We start from the raw sequence: 17,483 nt of genomic DNA, 5'->3' as shown, positions 1-17,483 counted from the left end.
TTATCTCAGAGTCAATTGAATGTAAAACACTTTAGCACATACTATGGCCAAAGAACTTTACATCATTAGTTGTGATTCATACACAAAAAATCAAATTCTAAGATTAGCTCAATTTAATGACACAAGAATAATCTGGAAATTTTCAAATACGCCAACTATACATTGTATCATAATGATGATAGCGACTTACCTGTCTCCAGGCAAATTCGCACAATACTTATATATGAAACTGATACTTGCATCACAATTAATTGTAGCGCCAGTAGATTCAACAGAATAAACATCTGTCTCAATCGTTTTTTGATCTTGAAAATGAGGAGTGTGATTTCTATCCATGGCCATCTCCCTCAGTGACTCCTCACTTTTGAATATTTCAAGTAACAGCTGCTTTTGTTCCTCATTATCACTTTGCATCCCACAAAAATATATGTTGCATGTCAATATCTAAACTGACTAACAAACTAAAACAGAAGTAATCACAGTACTATATGTTGGCTATTATAGAAACTTTCCCTCTGCAATTCAAAATAAAAATAAAACAATAGTGCTCATAAGTTTTTATATGCAGGTATTTCATGAGTTACATCCGAAGTGCACAAGCCACATCTCAAGGGATTTAATATATCAAAATCAAATACCAGTATGCATGCGCTGCTAAAAGTGTCAAAAGATATGTTGCATTTTCTTCAGCCTTCAAATTCAGCAAGTAATTTTAAAGTCCACCATTAGCTATACTGACAACAATTGGTAGAAAATTCACCAATCTACTATCTAATATATTGATACATAATGTCCCTCAAAACTACCAGAAACTGTCAACAACTACAATCTCATCTAGTGTCCTACTTGGATTTCCAAATCTCAAAGAAATCATGGAGAAGTTAAAGAGCTCAAATGTTTTTTAAAAAGCAGCAACACAAACACAATGACTTCTATTATTGAATCCCTATGAAGCGCAAAGTTAAATAACCCAAATTAATAACAGGCAATTGTTCTTTTACCCGAATGCATACCTTCAATAAACAAATATAGATTTTATTACAGCACATTTCAAGTCTCTTTTACAACTTTAGCTTCATTCCAAGTCTCGTTTACTACTTCTGATTGTTTCTTATACTTTCTAGGAGATAAAATTATTCAATTGTCCTCCTTTCGTCAAAACCATAGAAGCATTAATCAGCAGAGAAAGCCAACTATACCCAATTAATCTGGTATCAGGCATGTTGCCAATTTTTTGTCCCAAAAACGGGAAAAATCGGTCAAAGCCGAGTACAACTTGTTCCCCAAAACATCGCAATTAAAATCAGCTTAAATCACATTAAAAACTAAAAAAAAAATTACTTGGAATCAATTTAAGCTTTGTTGATGCTGATTGGTAAGGTGACTTGGACAAGCTTAAAAATCTCTATATTTCAAGTTTTATTTGAAGTCCTAAACCTAAGTCTTATGTTTGTTTCTATGTCTACACAATATTTGGCATGTAACAACAAAGCAATTTGTCCCTTTACATTTTAAATTTTTACAAATATATCAATATTTTCAAAATTGTTGGTTCATCGCTACGCCTTCCTCATTTCAAACCTGAGAAAGCGAATCCATCTATACTTTCATTGATTTTCAGTTTGTTAGGTCAGTGTTGTTAAATGTAATGCCTTTATAGTTTAAGCTGGTCCCCTGCAGTCATAAATATAGTTCTTTCTTCTTCTAATTCTATATTAATTTTAAACCCAACTATGTGCATTTTTCAACTTAGATTTGATCAAATCACTGGTTTTTTTTTCAACAATTTCAAATCCTTGCAATTATGAGTTTAAAAGAACTTGGCTAGCATTCACAATCATTCCAGTGCACAGTATAGTACCTCAACTCACATTTATGGCAAAGATTACCCTATTATCTATTCTACAAATTTATCTTTTACAAATCTCACATAAAAGTTAAAGCTTTGTGTGAATTTCCATGAATCATAGTGCTTCACAAAGATTAGTCTCCTCTTACAAATCAATGCTTCACATATAATTACAATAATCTTATCAACTAACTTCTAAGATAACTATTATTGGGATCTAGCAAAGAATCTTCAGATTCGCCCATGTCACTCCGTGTAATCTTAACTGTGTTAATGTTTTAGTAAAACATCAGAAGAAGAAATTAATGTTTATCTGATGTACAAATCTGTGTTTCTATTTAACAGATATAATGTTACTGCTGATGTTAAATCTATATATATATATATATGTATGTATGATTAACTGCATAGCACTTTAATATATGAGTTATCGGGCTTGTTAATTTGTATTCATTACTTTAGTTAGTCTGTATTAACAAATTGGCAGTTAGTCATGACTCCACGGGGGTCATGACTCTCCACCTATATATTAAAGGGAGCAGATCGTTGGTGAAAGTCATCAATTAACGGCATCATAGGATCCAGCAATCTGCAAGTATTATAATTATTTTTTCCAGTATATTAAACAGAAATTTAACTTGCAGTGATATGTAGCATTCAAGTTACATTCAGCATACAGATCAGAATCTCAGTGAATTGCAAAAGGAAGATACTGAATCAGAATCAGTAAGAAATCATCATCATTTGAAGACATACTCTGTCCTTCTATAGTACAAGTAAGAGTTCCATTTCATTGTAATTGTTTTGTCTAACAGAGATCCTAAAAATTAACATGGTATCAAAGCTTTTCTAATAAGAAAAACTATTACAATCTAAAATCTAAAAACTCAGATTTTATAGTAAAGGGGCTAATAACTATATTATTAAAATGGTGAATCATGTGAGACTAGAAGATAGACTTGACGGTGCATCTAATTTTTCTTCATAAAAAATTAGAGTAATGATAATATTGAGGGAAATGGAATTAGAAGAATATGTTGAATCAAATATTTCTATACCTGAGAATGATCCAGAAAAGGTAACATGGAAAAGACATAATAATAAAACAATTAAAATCATAATAGATTATGTAAAAGATCATATTCTTCCATCTATATCTAGTCTCAACACTAGATTTGAAATGTTCTCCACTATTCAAGATACATTTGAAATCAACAATACTAGTAGATTATTAACTCTAAAGCAAGATCTACTATATATAAAAAAGAAAAATGGGAAATCTATAACTTCATATTTTCTAAGGATTTCTGACCTCAAGGATCAACTTGCAACTATGGAAAATCAAGTTGATGACAAAGAGTTCAGCATGATAGCTCTATGAGGTCTTCCTCTATCATGGAAAACATTTATCCGAGGTTTAAGCTCTCGACTAGAACTTCCTAAATTTGATTGATTAAATAATGAATGCACTCAAGAAGAATCTAGATTAATTTCAAGAGGTCAAAGCACAAGTCAAGAGGAAGAAGTTCAAGCACTTCATGTGAAATCAAACAAGAAAAGAAAATTGAAATATAACAAAAGGCAATCTAACAACAATCACAAATCAAACAAACAACGTGACTAGTCCAAAGTTAAATGTTTTAAATGTGATAAACTTGGTCACTCTTATCTCGTCTGCCCTAAGAAGAACAAAATACAAGCAACCTTAGCGGAAACTAAAGATGAAAGTGTAGAAAAAGGAGAAAGAGAAAACTATGCTTTTTGCTTAACACTTTAAGGTGAAATAAATTCTAACCACAACACTTGGATCATACATGTGGAGCATGTCGGCACATCACTGATTTTAGAGAAATTTTTGAAACCTTCTCTAAACAAGCCTCAAAAGAAGTTACCATTGGAGATAACTCTACTTATCCTATTAAAGGAATTGGTTCCTGTTCAATACAACTAAATTCAGGAATTAAACTACAACTCAAAAATGTTTTATATGCACCAGAAATCAAGAGAAACCTAGTCTCTATTTCTGGTCTTGCTGATCAAGGTTTCAAAATTACATTTCAAGAAGACAGAGTTCTATCTTGGCCCAAGAACTCTAATATTCGGAAAGCCATTTCCATTAGATTTAGAGATGGAATTCTTTATAAACTTTGTAATAACCAGAATCTAAACCTAGCTCTTAGTCCTGAAACTTCAAATTCCATTGAAATTTGGCATAGGAGGCTAGGTCACCTTCACTATCGAGCATTGTCATCCATAGGAAAAATTGTAAATGGTTGACTTTGTCTAAAATCTTATCATTCAAGTATTTGCAAAGGATGTGCTTTAGGTAAAAATACTAAACAATCATTTCCTAAAAGTGTTCACAAATCTAAATCCATACTTCAACTGATCCACGCTGATCTTTGCGGTCCAATGTCTGTACCTTCTCTAAATGCGTGCTTCTTCTATGTAATTTTCATTGATGATTACTCTAGAAGAACTTGGATTTATTTTTTGAAAGAGAAAGAATCAGCCGAAGTCTTATCAAAATTCACATAGTTCAAAGTCCTAGTCGAAAATCAATCAAGATAGAAAATTAAAAACTCTAAGGTCAGACAATGGAGGTGAATACATCTCTGATATTTTTAAGAATTTTTGCATTGCTATTGGGATTAAGAGGGAGTTTTCTGTACCTCATAATCCTCAACAGAATGGTATTGTTGAATGTAAAAATAGATCAATTGTTGAATCTACCAGAGCAATGATGCACGATCAAAACCTTCATTATTCCTTTTGGGCTGATGCATCTAACACTGCAGTTTACATTCAAAACAGATGTCTACACGCAGTTTTAGAGAGCACCACTCCAAAAAAAGTATTCGCAGGCATTCAACCTGATCTAAGCCATGTAAGAATATTTGGATGTCTAGTTTATATTCAAATTCCTAAAGAGAAAAGAACTAAACTAGAACCTTCCGAGAAAAAGGGGATATTTATTGGATATAGTGAAACTACAAAAGGGTACAGAGTCTTCATTCCAGGTCAAAGGACAATTGAGATTAGCAGAGATGTAAAATTTGAAGAAGATATTGGTTTTAATATTTCTCGAAAAAGTGATGAATCCACTTTTGAATCTATTCCCGAAATAGATGAAAGTCAACAAACAGAAATTGAGAGGGAGAATAACATTGAACCATCTTCTTCATCCTTATCTAATCATGAAGATTCTGAAAATGTCAATAATAAAAAGAGGCCACTTTGGGCTAGGAAAATGATAGAAGAAAATCAGGTTGAACCAAATGAAGTAATTCGAGAGAGAAAAAGAACAAGAAATCAATTATGTTATGTAGTATTGTTAATTGAACTTATAAGAACAAAAACTTCTAATGTCAAAGAAGCACTTTCAAATCAATATTGAGAAGAGGCAATGATTGAAGAATATAACTCTATATTAAAAAATGATGTATGGGATGTTGTACCAAGACCAAAGAACAAATCAGTCGTTTCTTCCAAATTGTTGTTCAAAATCAAACATGCATCTAATGGCAGCATTGAAAAATACAAAGCCAAATTTGTAGCATGGGGTTTCTCTTAGAAAAAAGGCATTGATTATGAAGAAACATTTGCTCCAGTTGCTAGATATACTTCAACCAAAACCATTTTGGCTATTGCAACATCCAAGGGATGGAAGGTACATCAAATGGATTTCAAAATAGCGTTTCTTAATGGCAAGATTGAAGAAGAAGTCTATATCAAGCAACCGAAAGAATAAAACACTCATGACAGTAAAACTCATGTTTGTAAATTGAAGAAAGCACTTTATGGTCTCAAACAAGCTACCTCCCAGAGCTTGGTATGAAAGGATAGACAACTATCTGCTAAAGTTAGGATATTCGAAAAATGAAGTTGATTCTAACTTATATTTCAAAACTGATGCTGATGATATGATTATTCTTGTGTTATATGTTGATGATTTATTGATAACAGGTGATGAACATCGCATAAAGAAATGCAAACAAGAGCTCACAGCAGAATTTCAAATGAAAAATTTAGATCTACTACACCACTTTCTTGGATTAGAAGACTGGCAACAGGATAGCTACATTCTTCTAAATCAAGGAAAATATACAGTCGACATCCTAACAAATTTTGGAATGATGAAATGCAAACCAATAGCTACTCCTATGGAAGCAAACCTACACAAATTGAAGGATGATATGATAAAATCAGAACCTATAGATTCTACTTACTATAGACAAATTATTGATTCTTTAATGTATTTGGTTAATACTCGTCCTGACATATGCTATGCTACTTACACATTAAGTCAGTTTATAGTTGCACCAAAGAAGATACATCTACATGCAGCTAAGTACATTTTTAGATATCTTAAGAGTACTATTGGAATGGGAATTGAATATGATAAAGTCAACATTGAACTTCATGGATATTCAGATTCTGATTGGGCATTCAATTCTACTGAATGGAAGAGTACTTCTGGATATTGCTTCAATCTAGGATCTAGTATCATTTCTTGGTCCAACAGAAAACAGACTTCAATTGCATTAAGTTCCACCGAAGCAAAATACATTGCATCTTCTTTAGGTGCTAGAGAAGCGGTATGGTGATGGAAGTTGTTAGCAAATTTGTTTAAAAGATTTTTAAAGCCCACTGTGATTCATTGTGATAATCAAAGTTGTATCAAGCATTCAAACAATCCGGTCTTCCACAATCGCTCAAAACATACTGAAATTCCTTTCCACTACATTTGAGATATGGTGAATCGAGGAATTATTCAACTAGAGTACATCTATACTAATGAGAAAACAACTGATAGCTTTACCAAGCCTCTTGCTAAAGTGAAGTTGAAATATTTCAAAGAAAAACTTGGTATGATTAATTTGTAATATTTAATATTAAATTAAATTTTAATTCATGTGAGTTTATGCTTCTATTGTGTTGTTTAGTAGCATCATATATGTAATGAAAGGTGACGATCTTTCATGAATATATTTATTCAGAAGGTAATTATTTACAAGCTGACGATCTTGTAAATAATAGTCCTATTGTCATGGACATCTCTAGACATTGCTTAAGTGCAAGTAGAGATCATGAGTGAACATCTCTAGACATTGCTCAAGTGCAAGTAGAGATCATGAGTGACATATTATCATGGACATCTCTAGACATTGCTTAAGTGCAAGTAGAGATAATAGGAAATATTTTTTATGATACTGTTTCAAATGACTAGAGAATATAATGTACATTGTAATAGTATTCATAACTTGGTGATAACATGATGATTTTTGTTATCTGACTTTTACTGATTTATTGCAGTATTCTAATGGTGTATTTCTTCTCCCTTGCTAAAGAGGGAGTGTTGATGTTTTAGCATCAGAAGAAGAAATTAATGTTTACCTAATGTACAAATCTGTGTTTCTATTTAACAGATATAATGTTACTGCTGATGTTAAATCTATATATATATGACTAAACTAATATATATTTGCATAACATTTCCTATCGGCAGTATGATTAACTGCATACTAAAGCAGTAAGGAAATCGCTGTTTATATTGGCACTTTAATATATGAGTTATCGGGCTTCTTAATTTGTATTGATATCGGGATCATTACTTTAGTTAGTCTGTATTAACAAATTGGCAGGTAGTCATGCCACCGAAGAGGCATGACTCTACATGGCCTTTGGCCACATAGAGTCAAGACTCTACGGGGGTCATGACTCTCTTCCTATATATTAAAGGGAGCAGATCACTGGTGAAAGTCATCAATTAACGGCATCACAGGATCCAGCAATCTGCAAGTATTATAATTATTGTTTCCAGTATATTATACAGAAATCTAACTTGCAGTGACATATGGCATTCAAGTTACATTCAGCATACAGATCAGAATCTCAGCGAATTGCAAAACGAAGATACTGAATCAGAATCAGTAAGAAATCATCATCATTTGAAGACATACTCTGCCCTTCTATAGTGCAAGTAAGAGTTACATTTCATTGTAATTGTTTTGTCTATCAGAGATCCTAAAATTAACAAACTGTTATGTTGATCTTTTGTGGACATGAATATGTTTTCGCCTAGTTCTAATGTCTTCTATTCGTTTTGAGATCCTATTATTTAGCTTCTTCAATTGAAATATGATCAAACCAATATTTGGGGTTATTTTAGATTGCTCTAATAAGAGTAGAGCATCAACACAACTTTAAATCCCTAGAACTGTTTATCACGAAACATAGTTATATTCACAATTGACCCATTGCGAATTTAGATATAGTACCGTCTTCTAGTCCACGAGTTGAACTTCGACAAGGTTTGATAGTACAAATCTAGGAAAAGCAGGGTTGAAAGGCATAATTAAAAATACTCAAATACAAATGCATAAGCAATGAATGTGGGTGACAACACAAGTATGGCTGATGGTTATTCTTTTTTATGAGTTCTCAACTTAATTGATTTGTACAATGTCACAATAAAAGAAGGATCAAATTTAAAATTTGCATTCTATGTTTATCTATTCTTTATAATAAATCTGCCTATATGTTATTTCAATTTTAGTTATGAATTAAATCTACTTATATTTTATTTCAATTGTTTTTAAAACGAATCTGCACATATGTTTAGGAAATTTTCTCCACCTATTTTATTGCAGATGCAATGAACTTCATGCAAAACTTAAAGACTAGCAAAAGATAAAGCTGAATAAAAATGCTCTTGTAGATTCTTGATCATGATGTCGTGTACAAAAGATTTTGTGTTGACAAATTGCGCATCAATTGTTTGTAGTATGTATGACTAACAAATCCAATTGGTGTTTGAATGATATTACTGGTGGAATTTACCACTTCAAATGTCATTTGGCAAAAGAAGTAGGAAATAGCCCAACAATATGCAACAACTACTGCATATGTCACATACCAAGCCAAATGAGCTCTTGATCGAATCAGTGAAAATAATGGAAAAAAGGCAAGAACAGGGAAAGAAATAGGTTCCACTTCCAGTTCTACACGTGTTAGGACAAAATCAATTAGATAAGGAAGATGGTGGAGGGGAGGGTTTTAGGGAACCAGAGACTAGACTATGTGGCCCAAATGCAGGTGAAGGAAACATCAATTATTTCTTTGCACCTCATTGTACTCTAGGATCACAAATCACTTTGGAGACTACAACGTGGAAGAAATCTTTCCATGATTGGGCAATGAAGGGGATTTCAAATTTTTATTTCTCCTCTACCTTTTCATTCCATGCTAGAAGATTCCCATATTGGCAAGGCATGCTGGATGGTGTTGCAGCTGTAAGGCCTCAGTCTAAAGTCTTATCTTCCAATTTAATGAGGGTTGGTATGCTTGATGATGCAGTATAAGGTGGTATTCAACATGCTTTTGACGAGCATCAATTAGAGTGGGTTAGTAGTGGGTCCACCACTATGTCACATGGATGGACAAATAGAAGGAACCAAACCCTCGCCAACTTCCTCATCTCTTGTGATAGAGGCACAATATTTCAGAAATATGTGGATGCATCACATAATGAAAACTGCAAGTGCATTGTTTGAGATGTATGTCCATAGATGTGGGTCAACAAAATCTGCTTCAATTTATTATAGTCAACATTGGTTCTTTTGTTGCTCCTAGGAAACTCCTAATAGACAAATGCCCCTCTATGTTTTCTTACCCATGTGCAGCACATTGCCTTGATTTAACCCTAGAGGACATTAAAAATATTGAATGGGTGAAGGAGGCATTGCAAAAGGCTCGCATGATAACCAAATTTATCTATAATCACACAATCATATAAAAAATCTTTTAAAGTGCAAGACCACAGCCTTGTGGGTTTTTTCAAGTATGGTCCCTCACTAAGAGTGTTGCATTCATAAGCATTTCACAGAGCAAAGCATCCGAATACAAGCATATACCTCACAAAATACACCATTGTACGACATTAGTACAGTTCATTCCTATTCACACCATTTTCAAAATATAACAAGGTTTAAAAAGTGATATACAGCTTTGAGTAAAAAATGTACAGATTTTGCATTCAAAATTATATACTTGAGCTTTCTTGTAGGGCTAGCTTGTTATGGCATATGATCCCATCACAGCTCAATAGTACAGTGTGGTCATTATTGCATATTCAAGGAAAGAACGGATCATAACAACTTGCGCCCCACTCATCTTTATATTATACAAGAACTCAAGAAAGAAGAGTGCCTTATCTATAATTATGCAAGTAAAAATACATCGTACCCCTATACCTTGAATGAATTACCAAATTTATTATTAGTGCATATATTTAATTTATTGTTCATGGCAGTAAACAATATGCTGGGACCATAAAACTGATATCAAATCCGAAACTGATGGTTGAAGAAGATTATAAATTCATTCTTTTTCAAATTAATTTTGTGTTTTCAATGTTATTAGCTCTTCAATGAAAAACATATTTTAATCTAAAAACTTCAAATGCACAATAACCTTGTTTAGCAATTATTGTTCTAATTCTCACCTATTTATTGGCTATCTACAAAATAGTACCTCTCATGAAGTAAGATAAAAGACGATCCACATTGACGAGCACGGCCACGAGATTGAATAAAACTGCGAACTGTTTTGGGTAAATCAAAACGAATGACATAACTACAACCTTGCACATCAATCCCTTCTTCAAGAACATCAGTAGCAACTAAAACATTGATCTGCACAATAATATTCCCAAGGAGCTGCACATTTCAGTATAATTATCAAAATTCTAAAAGGGCAAATAGAAAACTTGCTTAGGAAGATCAAATCAACCTTGCCAGAAGAAAAAAGGTCTAAAGCCTTCTGCTGTTTTTTACTACACAATCCTGCAGTCACACTAGATAAATAATCACTGATAACAAATGAGAGACAGTCAAATTGATGCAGCAAACTTGACAGTACTGCCGCCACAATCACTCGTTCGACAAAAATTATACAGCGCATCTCTTCGGCATTCCTACATATGTTAAATCTAATTATTAATTTTCTTAAATGCAAAAAATAGAAAGAAACAAAAGAAAACAAACATATCATGATATCCAATTAGTGTGATTGCATACTTATGCTGAAGAAGAAGTTTCACTAATAGCTGCACTTTAGGAGATAAAATCCCTCTATCAGCAGCAGCAGCAGTGATGCCTGTAGTTCCTTCAAAAAAATTATCTATATCTGAAACTAAAAATGAAATCACAACTTTCAGCAAATACTATAGAATTCGAATCATTTCAAATTTCAAGGACAAACAGTAATGGCTAATTCATGTGAACAATCATAACTCAATACAATTGGACAATTCCATATTTTGAATCTATTTACTTATTGTATCCTAGGCTTAATACACACACGAAAAAGACTTCAACATACTTGGATAGAACATTGTTCTTTCAGGATTCTCTTTGGAGCTGATAAACAAATATTTTCTATGAAAATTTGAAGATTGGAAAAGGTTTATTTTCTTTTTTTCCTTTTCTAGGTCACGAAATGTTCAATTGTACATAGCCCAAACGTTTTGCAAGATTCGGATCAATATTTCCATTATAGCATTATGTTAGAAGTTTGATTCTAAACTAGGCATATATTATCCATTTTTACCAATTCCTTGTAGATCCAAATGTTTGAGAGTATTGAATTTGATTCCAGCAATATTATTATTTATTCCATTCTAAAACTAATACTTCATGTTCTTCGAGAACTGCATACTAGGACTGAAACAACTTAGTCTACCTGGCTGATGAAATAACTTTAGGGAATAATTGAAGTGATATAAGACTGAATTTAAAGTCCAACTTCTCACTGTAGACTTCAAAAAGTCTCTTTGCGAGTGCCATATAGAACAGTATGAAGATTTCTACAAGATAATATACTCACTTTTTTTGATTTAATATATTTTGTGCACAGGTTATACAAGTATCTTAATAATGCTGACAGAAAGTTTTATGCTTTGCTTCCTACTATGAGTACAAGTTACCTTACTCTGGCTTCATCAAAGAGTTCGTACTACTCTTCCCAGATCCAATAACTTTCAAATCAGTCCAAATTTCTTTCACCACTCTTATCACTTCTTTGTATTTGTTAGAAATGGAAAAAGAAATCTGTAAATAAGTAATATCAGGAAAGAATCTAAGTGAGTAAATGCATGAAAAGATATTACCATAAAATAGGAGAGAGAAAGCTTCAAGCTCCGACACCATGAGACAAGATATTTGGAAAGGGTAAAGCAAAGAAAACCCCTTGTGACATTATGAATGAGGCATGAAAAGCCTAAGAAGACAGAGAGAGAGAGAGAGAGAGATAGAGAGCAATGCTCATACAATAATTGAGAAGAGGAAGAAACCTCATTGTTAAATGAGAGAAGAGGGTCATCTCTTAAATAGAGATGAGAGAGAGGAGTTAGAATGTAACTCCCATGTCTATGAATGCCACCATTCATAAGTGTGTGAGGCCAAGTGTGAGATTCCTCTTAAGGAGGAATAATCTAAAATTAGAAATTACAATAAATATTTGTCCTCACATATTCCACTAGATGACAAAATAAGATGTAGTGGAAAAAGGACAAAAAAGAAATATATTAGGATACCTTGGCTTATATCCTAATATATTATAACAATAAAGAAAGGAGTTCTAACCTTGGTTTATAAGCACACCAAGGAAAGATTACAACTTCTAACACCCCCCTTTAATCTTTACTTGGGGTAATTACATCAAAGGGTATTAAACCCATAATTTTTACAAAAATCTGCAACTTAATCTTCAATATGAAATAATTTGATTGTCTTCAAGCCATATGGTACATTTGCAGATCCAAGAGAAGTACATGAGTCCTTTGACTGTGGAAGCATAGACACATCTTCATATGTGAAAAATCGAGAAGGTTCCTTGATGGATCACTTGAAAAAAAAAGAGAACAACAAGACAACTATCCACAAGTAGAATTACATTGAATGGTTCAATTAGTAAAAAAAATGAAGTTATAATAATTTAATCAAGGAGGAACTAAGAGGGATGAGAATAAATGAATGTGTTCACCAACATGCAATGGAGTTAACATGATATCTAAAATAAGTGATAAGCTCAAAATGATCATAATATGGGTCAAAATGACCAATCTTTATGCAATAAATCTCTCATGAAAGAAACATACTAATGCACAAATGACCACAGACAAGGCCAACTAATGAAACCTGCATCAACTTTGCATCAATCACATGGATATAGACAGTCCATTAATGAGTCATCCCACTGCAAGCTAATGGGGGCGTCCCTCCATAACATGCATGACTCATGATCTAAGCAATAATGTATGCAGATCATTATCACATTAATATATGAAAATAACATAAAGGAGAGACATGTTGATCAAAGAAGAATTATCATGATTTTTGTTAGGATAATCAAAAGAATGGATTATGAGGATATAACAATATATTGCCTTCAAATTGGATCAAATCACCTGAATTTGGAGGGAAAACTCCAATAATAGTATCCTCTTCATTGAGGAACAAAATGGAACAACATGGAGGGAAACTCCATAAATATCAACCTTTTAAAATGGAACCAATAGAACCAAATGGAGGGAAACTCCATATAAAATGAGTGCATACCAATATAGGATGGAGGGATACTCCATGGGCTAGATAAGGAAACTATGTATCAGTTATACGGAGGGGACCTACATAGTTAACCTTGAAAAAATATTAAGCTCCCTATGCAACTAAAAAAAAATCATGTAGATCAATGGTATAAAACAATAAAGTGCCAACATGGGCATAGAACGATGCTATAAAAGCATAAAACTTCAACATGTGCAATAGATCAATTAACTCAAATCATTAAATAATGAAGGCAATAGTGTAAGATACTCATAAACCTGAATAATTGAGATAAATAAGAAGTATTTGGAAGAGCAATAAGCATAAGTTATCAGTTAAAATCTCCATGCAAGGTGAACACAAGTGAGAAGGAATAACGGATGGGCATCACCATCAAAGACAATAGTCCTCCTAGATTCTGGCAAGAAAAGGAATAATAAATGAAGATATTTATTTAAAAACCCTTAACTTTTTATGTAAAAAAAATAATAATAATAAAACTTTAATTAGTTTTAATATTTAATTCTAACAAAACTTATCAAAAAAAATCCTTAAACTTCTCTCCCTTTTTTACTTAAAACCACGTAATTTTAAATAAAACAGAAGTAAAATCTTATATTAAATGGAAGAGATTTAATTAATTTAAACTTATTGCATATTGAGCTGTCTGACAATGAATGATTACATGCCAAAAATAGGTTGACAAAAGGCAATGATAAAAGCAAATGATGCCTCTGTCAAGAGCTCAAAAAAAGAAAAAGAATCTTGCATGAAAAGACAAGAAAACGTTACTAAAAATAATAGATTTCAAGAATAGACTAACGAATCCAAATAAAATCATAGCTAGCTAAAAAAACACCTGCCATAAGTATACTGTTTCAAAAAAAACTTGTAAAAAAACGAAGGCATGACCCGAATCCCGATGCGAAACATGCCAAAAATATGGTTTTTTGCAAAAATAAAAGCGAACGGTCCGCCCGCGCCATCGCTGCCTACTTTTAACTTTTTACCTTCTCCCTTCGGCTTATCCCTTTGTGTGTGCCCCACCTTCCCATGTAACGGAGGGCCGCAAGGAGCAAGTTTGTGCAATTTGCAGTCGCCGTGTTTTGTAAATGTCTGGCTCATCTGAAAGAAGAGGGGCTTCTTCTGCTCAGCCTCGGCCTCATCTGGGGCGGCGTAGGGTTAATTCCGAGGAGGGAGAATGTCCATCTTTTGGATCTAAGAGCTTAAGATCAGAATCACATGAAGAAGAGGAAGGCCGTGTATGGCCTGAGCCGAATGTAGAGGCTGTGGCACAGACGGTCGCTCTTGCGGCTGCACAAGGCGGCGGAGCGCTCGCTGCTGCACCTGCTCTTGTCACCCTGTTTCAGGTGTGCTCCACCTGGCAGAGTATTTCCCATTCCGAAATTCTTTGGGAGGCTCTTGTGCAACAAATTTGGGACATTCGCAAAATAGCAGATGATTCCCTCTCTGCATTCATCGCCACCACGCAATCCGGCCTCAACGCGGGCACCCCTCCTATGATGGATCTACCACCTGCTTTCCTCGTACTCGACAAGCGAATCCTTCTTTTCGTCGAAGAGGACAGTAAATTCATCAATTTTACTCCATAATAAATTTTGCAAGTGTGTTTGAGCATCACGACTTACCTTTCGACACATCCAGATTTGGCAACATTTAACAATCTGTTGACGGCGACGAATGTTGCAGGGGAGATCAACAATCGGAGCTCGCTGACGATCCTGGCCCTTTCGAATGCGCAGCTGGAGCCCTTCATATCGAGCTTTGGCAGAAATCTGCCGACGCAGGAGGTTTCCGATGTGCTGCGGTAACATGTTCTGCTGGAGTACATGAACTGGGATCGGCTCCAGCAGATGACCATGGCGGGGACGCTGGTGATGACATTGTACCAGACATCAACTTACACTCATTAAATACACAGCTGAATTATTCTTAAGATAAAAAAAAAATTTAAAAAAATTGGAAAATTAATCACAATGTTTAACAAACATTGATATGAAGATAGGAAAACCCTTTGGCGGCAAGCCTTCCAAAGGGGGTTAGATGAAAAATAATATATAAAATAAGAAGTAACCTGCACAAATTAGAGCAAACAGAAGTTAATCAGGTTTGGCGGTAAACCAGCCAAACCCAAAAAAAAATTCAATTTCTTCCATCTTAAGAAGATTAAAGAAGAAATTAGTGAAATTCGAATCGTACCTTCATGCAAACACTCAAAACAAAGATTAAACTGCTCTGATACCATGTTAGAAATGGAAAAAGAAATTTGTAAATAAGTAATACCAGGAAAGAATCTAAGTGAGTAAATGCATGAAAAGATATTACCATAAAATAGGAGAGAGAAAGCTTCAAGCTCCAACACCATGAGACAAGATATTTGGAAAGGGGAAAGCAAAGAAAACCCCTTGTGACATTATGAATGAGGCATGAAAAGCCTAAGAAGACAGAGAGTGAGAGAGATAGAGAGCAATGCTCATACAATAATTGAGAAGAGGAAGAAACCTCATTGTTAAATGAGAGAAGAGGGTCATCTCTTAAATAGAGATGAGAGAGAGGAGTTAGAATGTAACTCCCATGTCTATGAATGCCACCATTCATAAGTGTGTGAGGCCAAGTGTGAGATTCCTCTTAAGGAGGAATAATCTAAAATTAGAAATTACAATAAATATTTGTCCTCACATATTCCACTAGATGACAAAATAAGATGTAGTGGAAAAAGGACAAAAAAGAAATATATTAGGATACCTTGGCTTATATCCTAATATATTATAACAATAAAGAAAGGAGTTCTAACCTTGGTTTATAAGCACACCAAGGAAAGATTACAACTTCGAACAGTATTTAAGCAGTCCAAATTTCATGCTCCTCCAAACCTAATCCCAGGACTGAAACAACATACTCTCTTCAACCCAGAAGTTAAAAATTCACATATTGTTAATGTTGTATGACTACATAACACATGTATGGAATTGTGTGTGTTTATCATAGTTTACGAACTAAGTAACTGATCCTGGTTCTGGTTTGGATTCAGTTTTGGGTGCAAGGATTCAGCAAAAAAATAATCGGACTCAATTTCGTTCCACGGGTATATGTAGGCACTTTCAAAGAAAAAAGAATGTGTGTGTGTATTCATAGATTCCATACATGTTACATGTCAATGGTCATTCATCATTTGTTCAAAACTTTAAAGCTCAAACAAGTGTTACAGGGCCATGCAAGTCCCAAGCCAAGTCAAGGCACCAGAGGTTTTTGGCCTTTGGGTGCTTAGACAAATCTTGCACTCTCCTAACTCAGTGAGTCTCGTGGCCAAGACTCTTCCATGGCCAACTGAGTCATAAAGTAAAAAATATTTATTGTTTTTACTGTTTTTTTGGCTTATATACTCATGTTGCGATACAAAGTCCCAAGAATTTGTAATGGTGATTCCCAATAAGGCAACCAACATGGAGTAGCAAAAAAAGTCTTGCATGTGGCAGGTATAAAATATACCAGTTTGTCAATAAAGCATATTACAAATAGGGTTTCACTAAAAAAATTAGCCAAAAAGCAATGTCATATCATAGGCTGTAATCACAAAGTCCTTAAACCATGTATAAAAAATTTAAAACAGCGCTATCAAATTTAAAAGCACTGCAACAAATATAATGCTTTTCTTTTAAAGAATTGGACATCTCCAGAACAATAGAAGAACAGTTTTAATGTTTACGAAGGATTGAAAAAAGTTGTCTGTTATACCGATAATTCAACAAAGTTAAACAATGATGAGATTTGACTAATTATATACTTGAAATCATTCAAAATATTTATGATGATCTTTCTGATCTACTAAGAACAAAAATATTAAGCGAAGCTGTTATGAATAAATTGCATGGTAGAATAATATGATATGAAGTATTTTGTAAACACTTGATAATAATATGCCAGTTCAAGGGAGAAACTTCGTACTCCTCTTTAAGGGAGATACCACCAACAATCTTCAACATTTATTCCATTCAGAAATTCAC

General features: G+C 33.7%; 1 protein-coding gene across 5 annotated transcripts in view; it reads right to left on the bottom strand.

The window, feature by feature from the left end:
* LOC149558895 (endoribonuclease Dicer homolog 3b-like) overlaps positions 1 to 17,483 on the bottom strand; it is a 141,851-nt gene that overhangs the window by 89,459 nt on the left and 34,909 nt on the right. For 3 of the 5 annotated variants that reach the window (XM_089832918.1, XM_089832917.1, XM_089832919.1), the window contains exons 11-14: positions 10,930 to 11,044; positions 10,643 to 10,826; positions 10,385 to 10,545; positions 191 to 406 (exon numbers count right to left, since the gene is read on the bottom strand). In XM_089832918.1, the coding sequence (XP_089689044.1) occupies positions 191 to 406; positions 10,385 to 10,545; positions 10,643 to 10,826; positions 10,930 to 11,044 (676 nt within the window). The remainder of the gene's footprint in view (positions 1 to 190; positions 407 to 10,384; positions 10,546 to 10,642; positions 10,827 to 10,929; positions 11,045 to 17,483) is intronic. The other 2 variants (XM_089832921.1, XM_089832922.1) reach the window with 2 other exon arrangements.

Source organism: Cupressus sempervirens, chromosome 5, assembly GCF_028749045.1.
Source record: "Cupressus sempervirens isolate cs-2001-9-10 chromosome 5, ASM2874904v1, whole genome shotgun sequence".
Taxonomy (NCBI): domain Eukaryota; kingdom Viridiplantae; phylum Streptophyta; class Pinopsida; order Cupressales; family Cupressaceae; genus Cupressus; species Cupressus sempervirens.
This window is presented reverse-complemented; position numbering and strand designations above follow the sequence as displayed.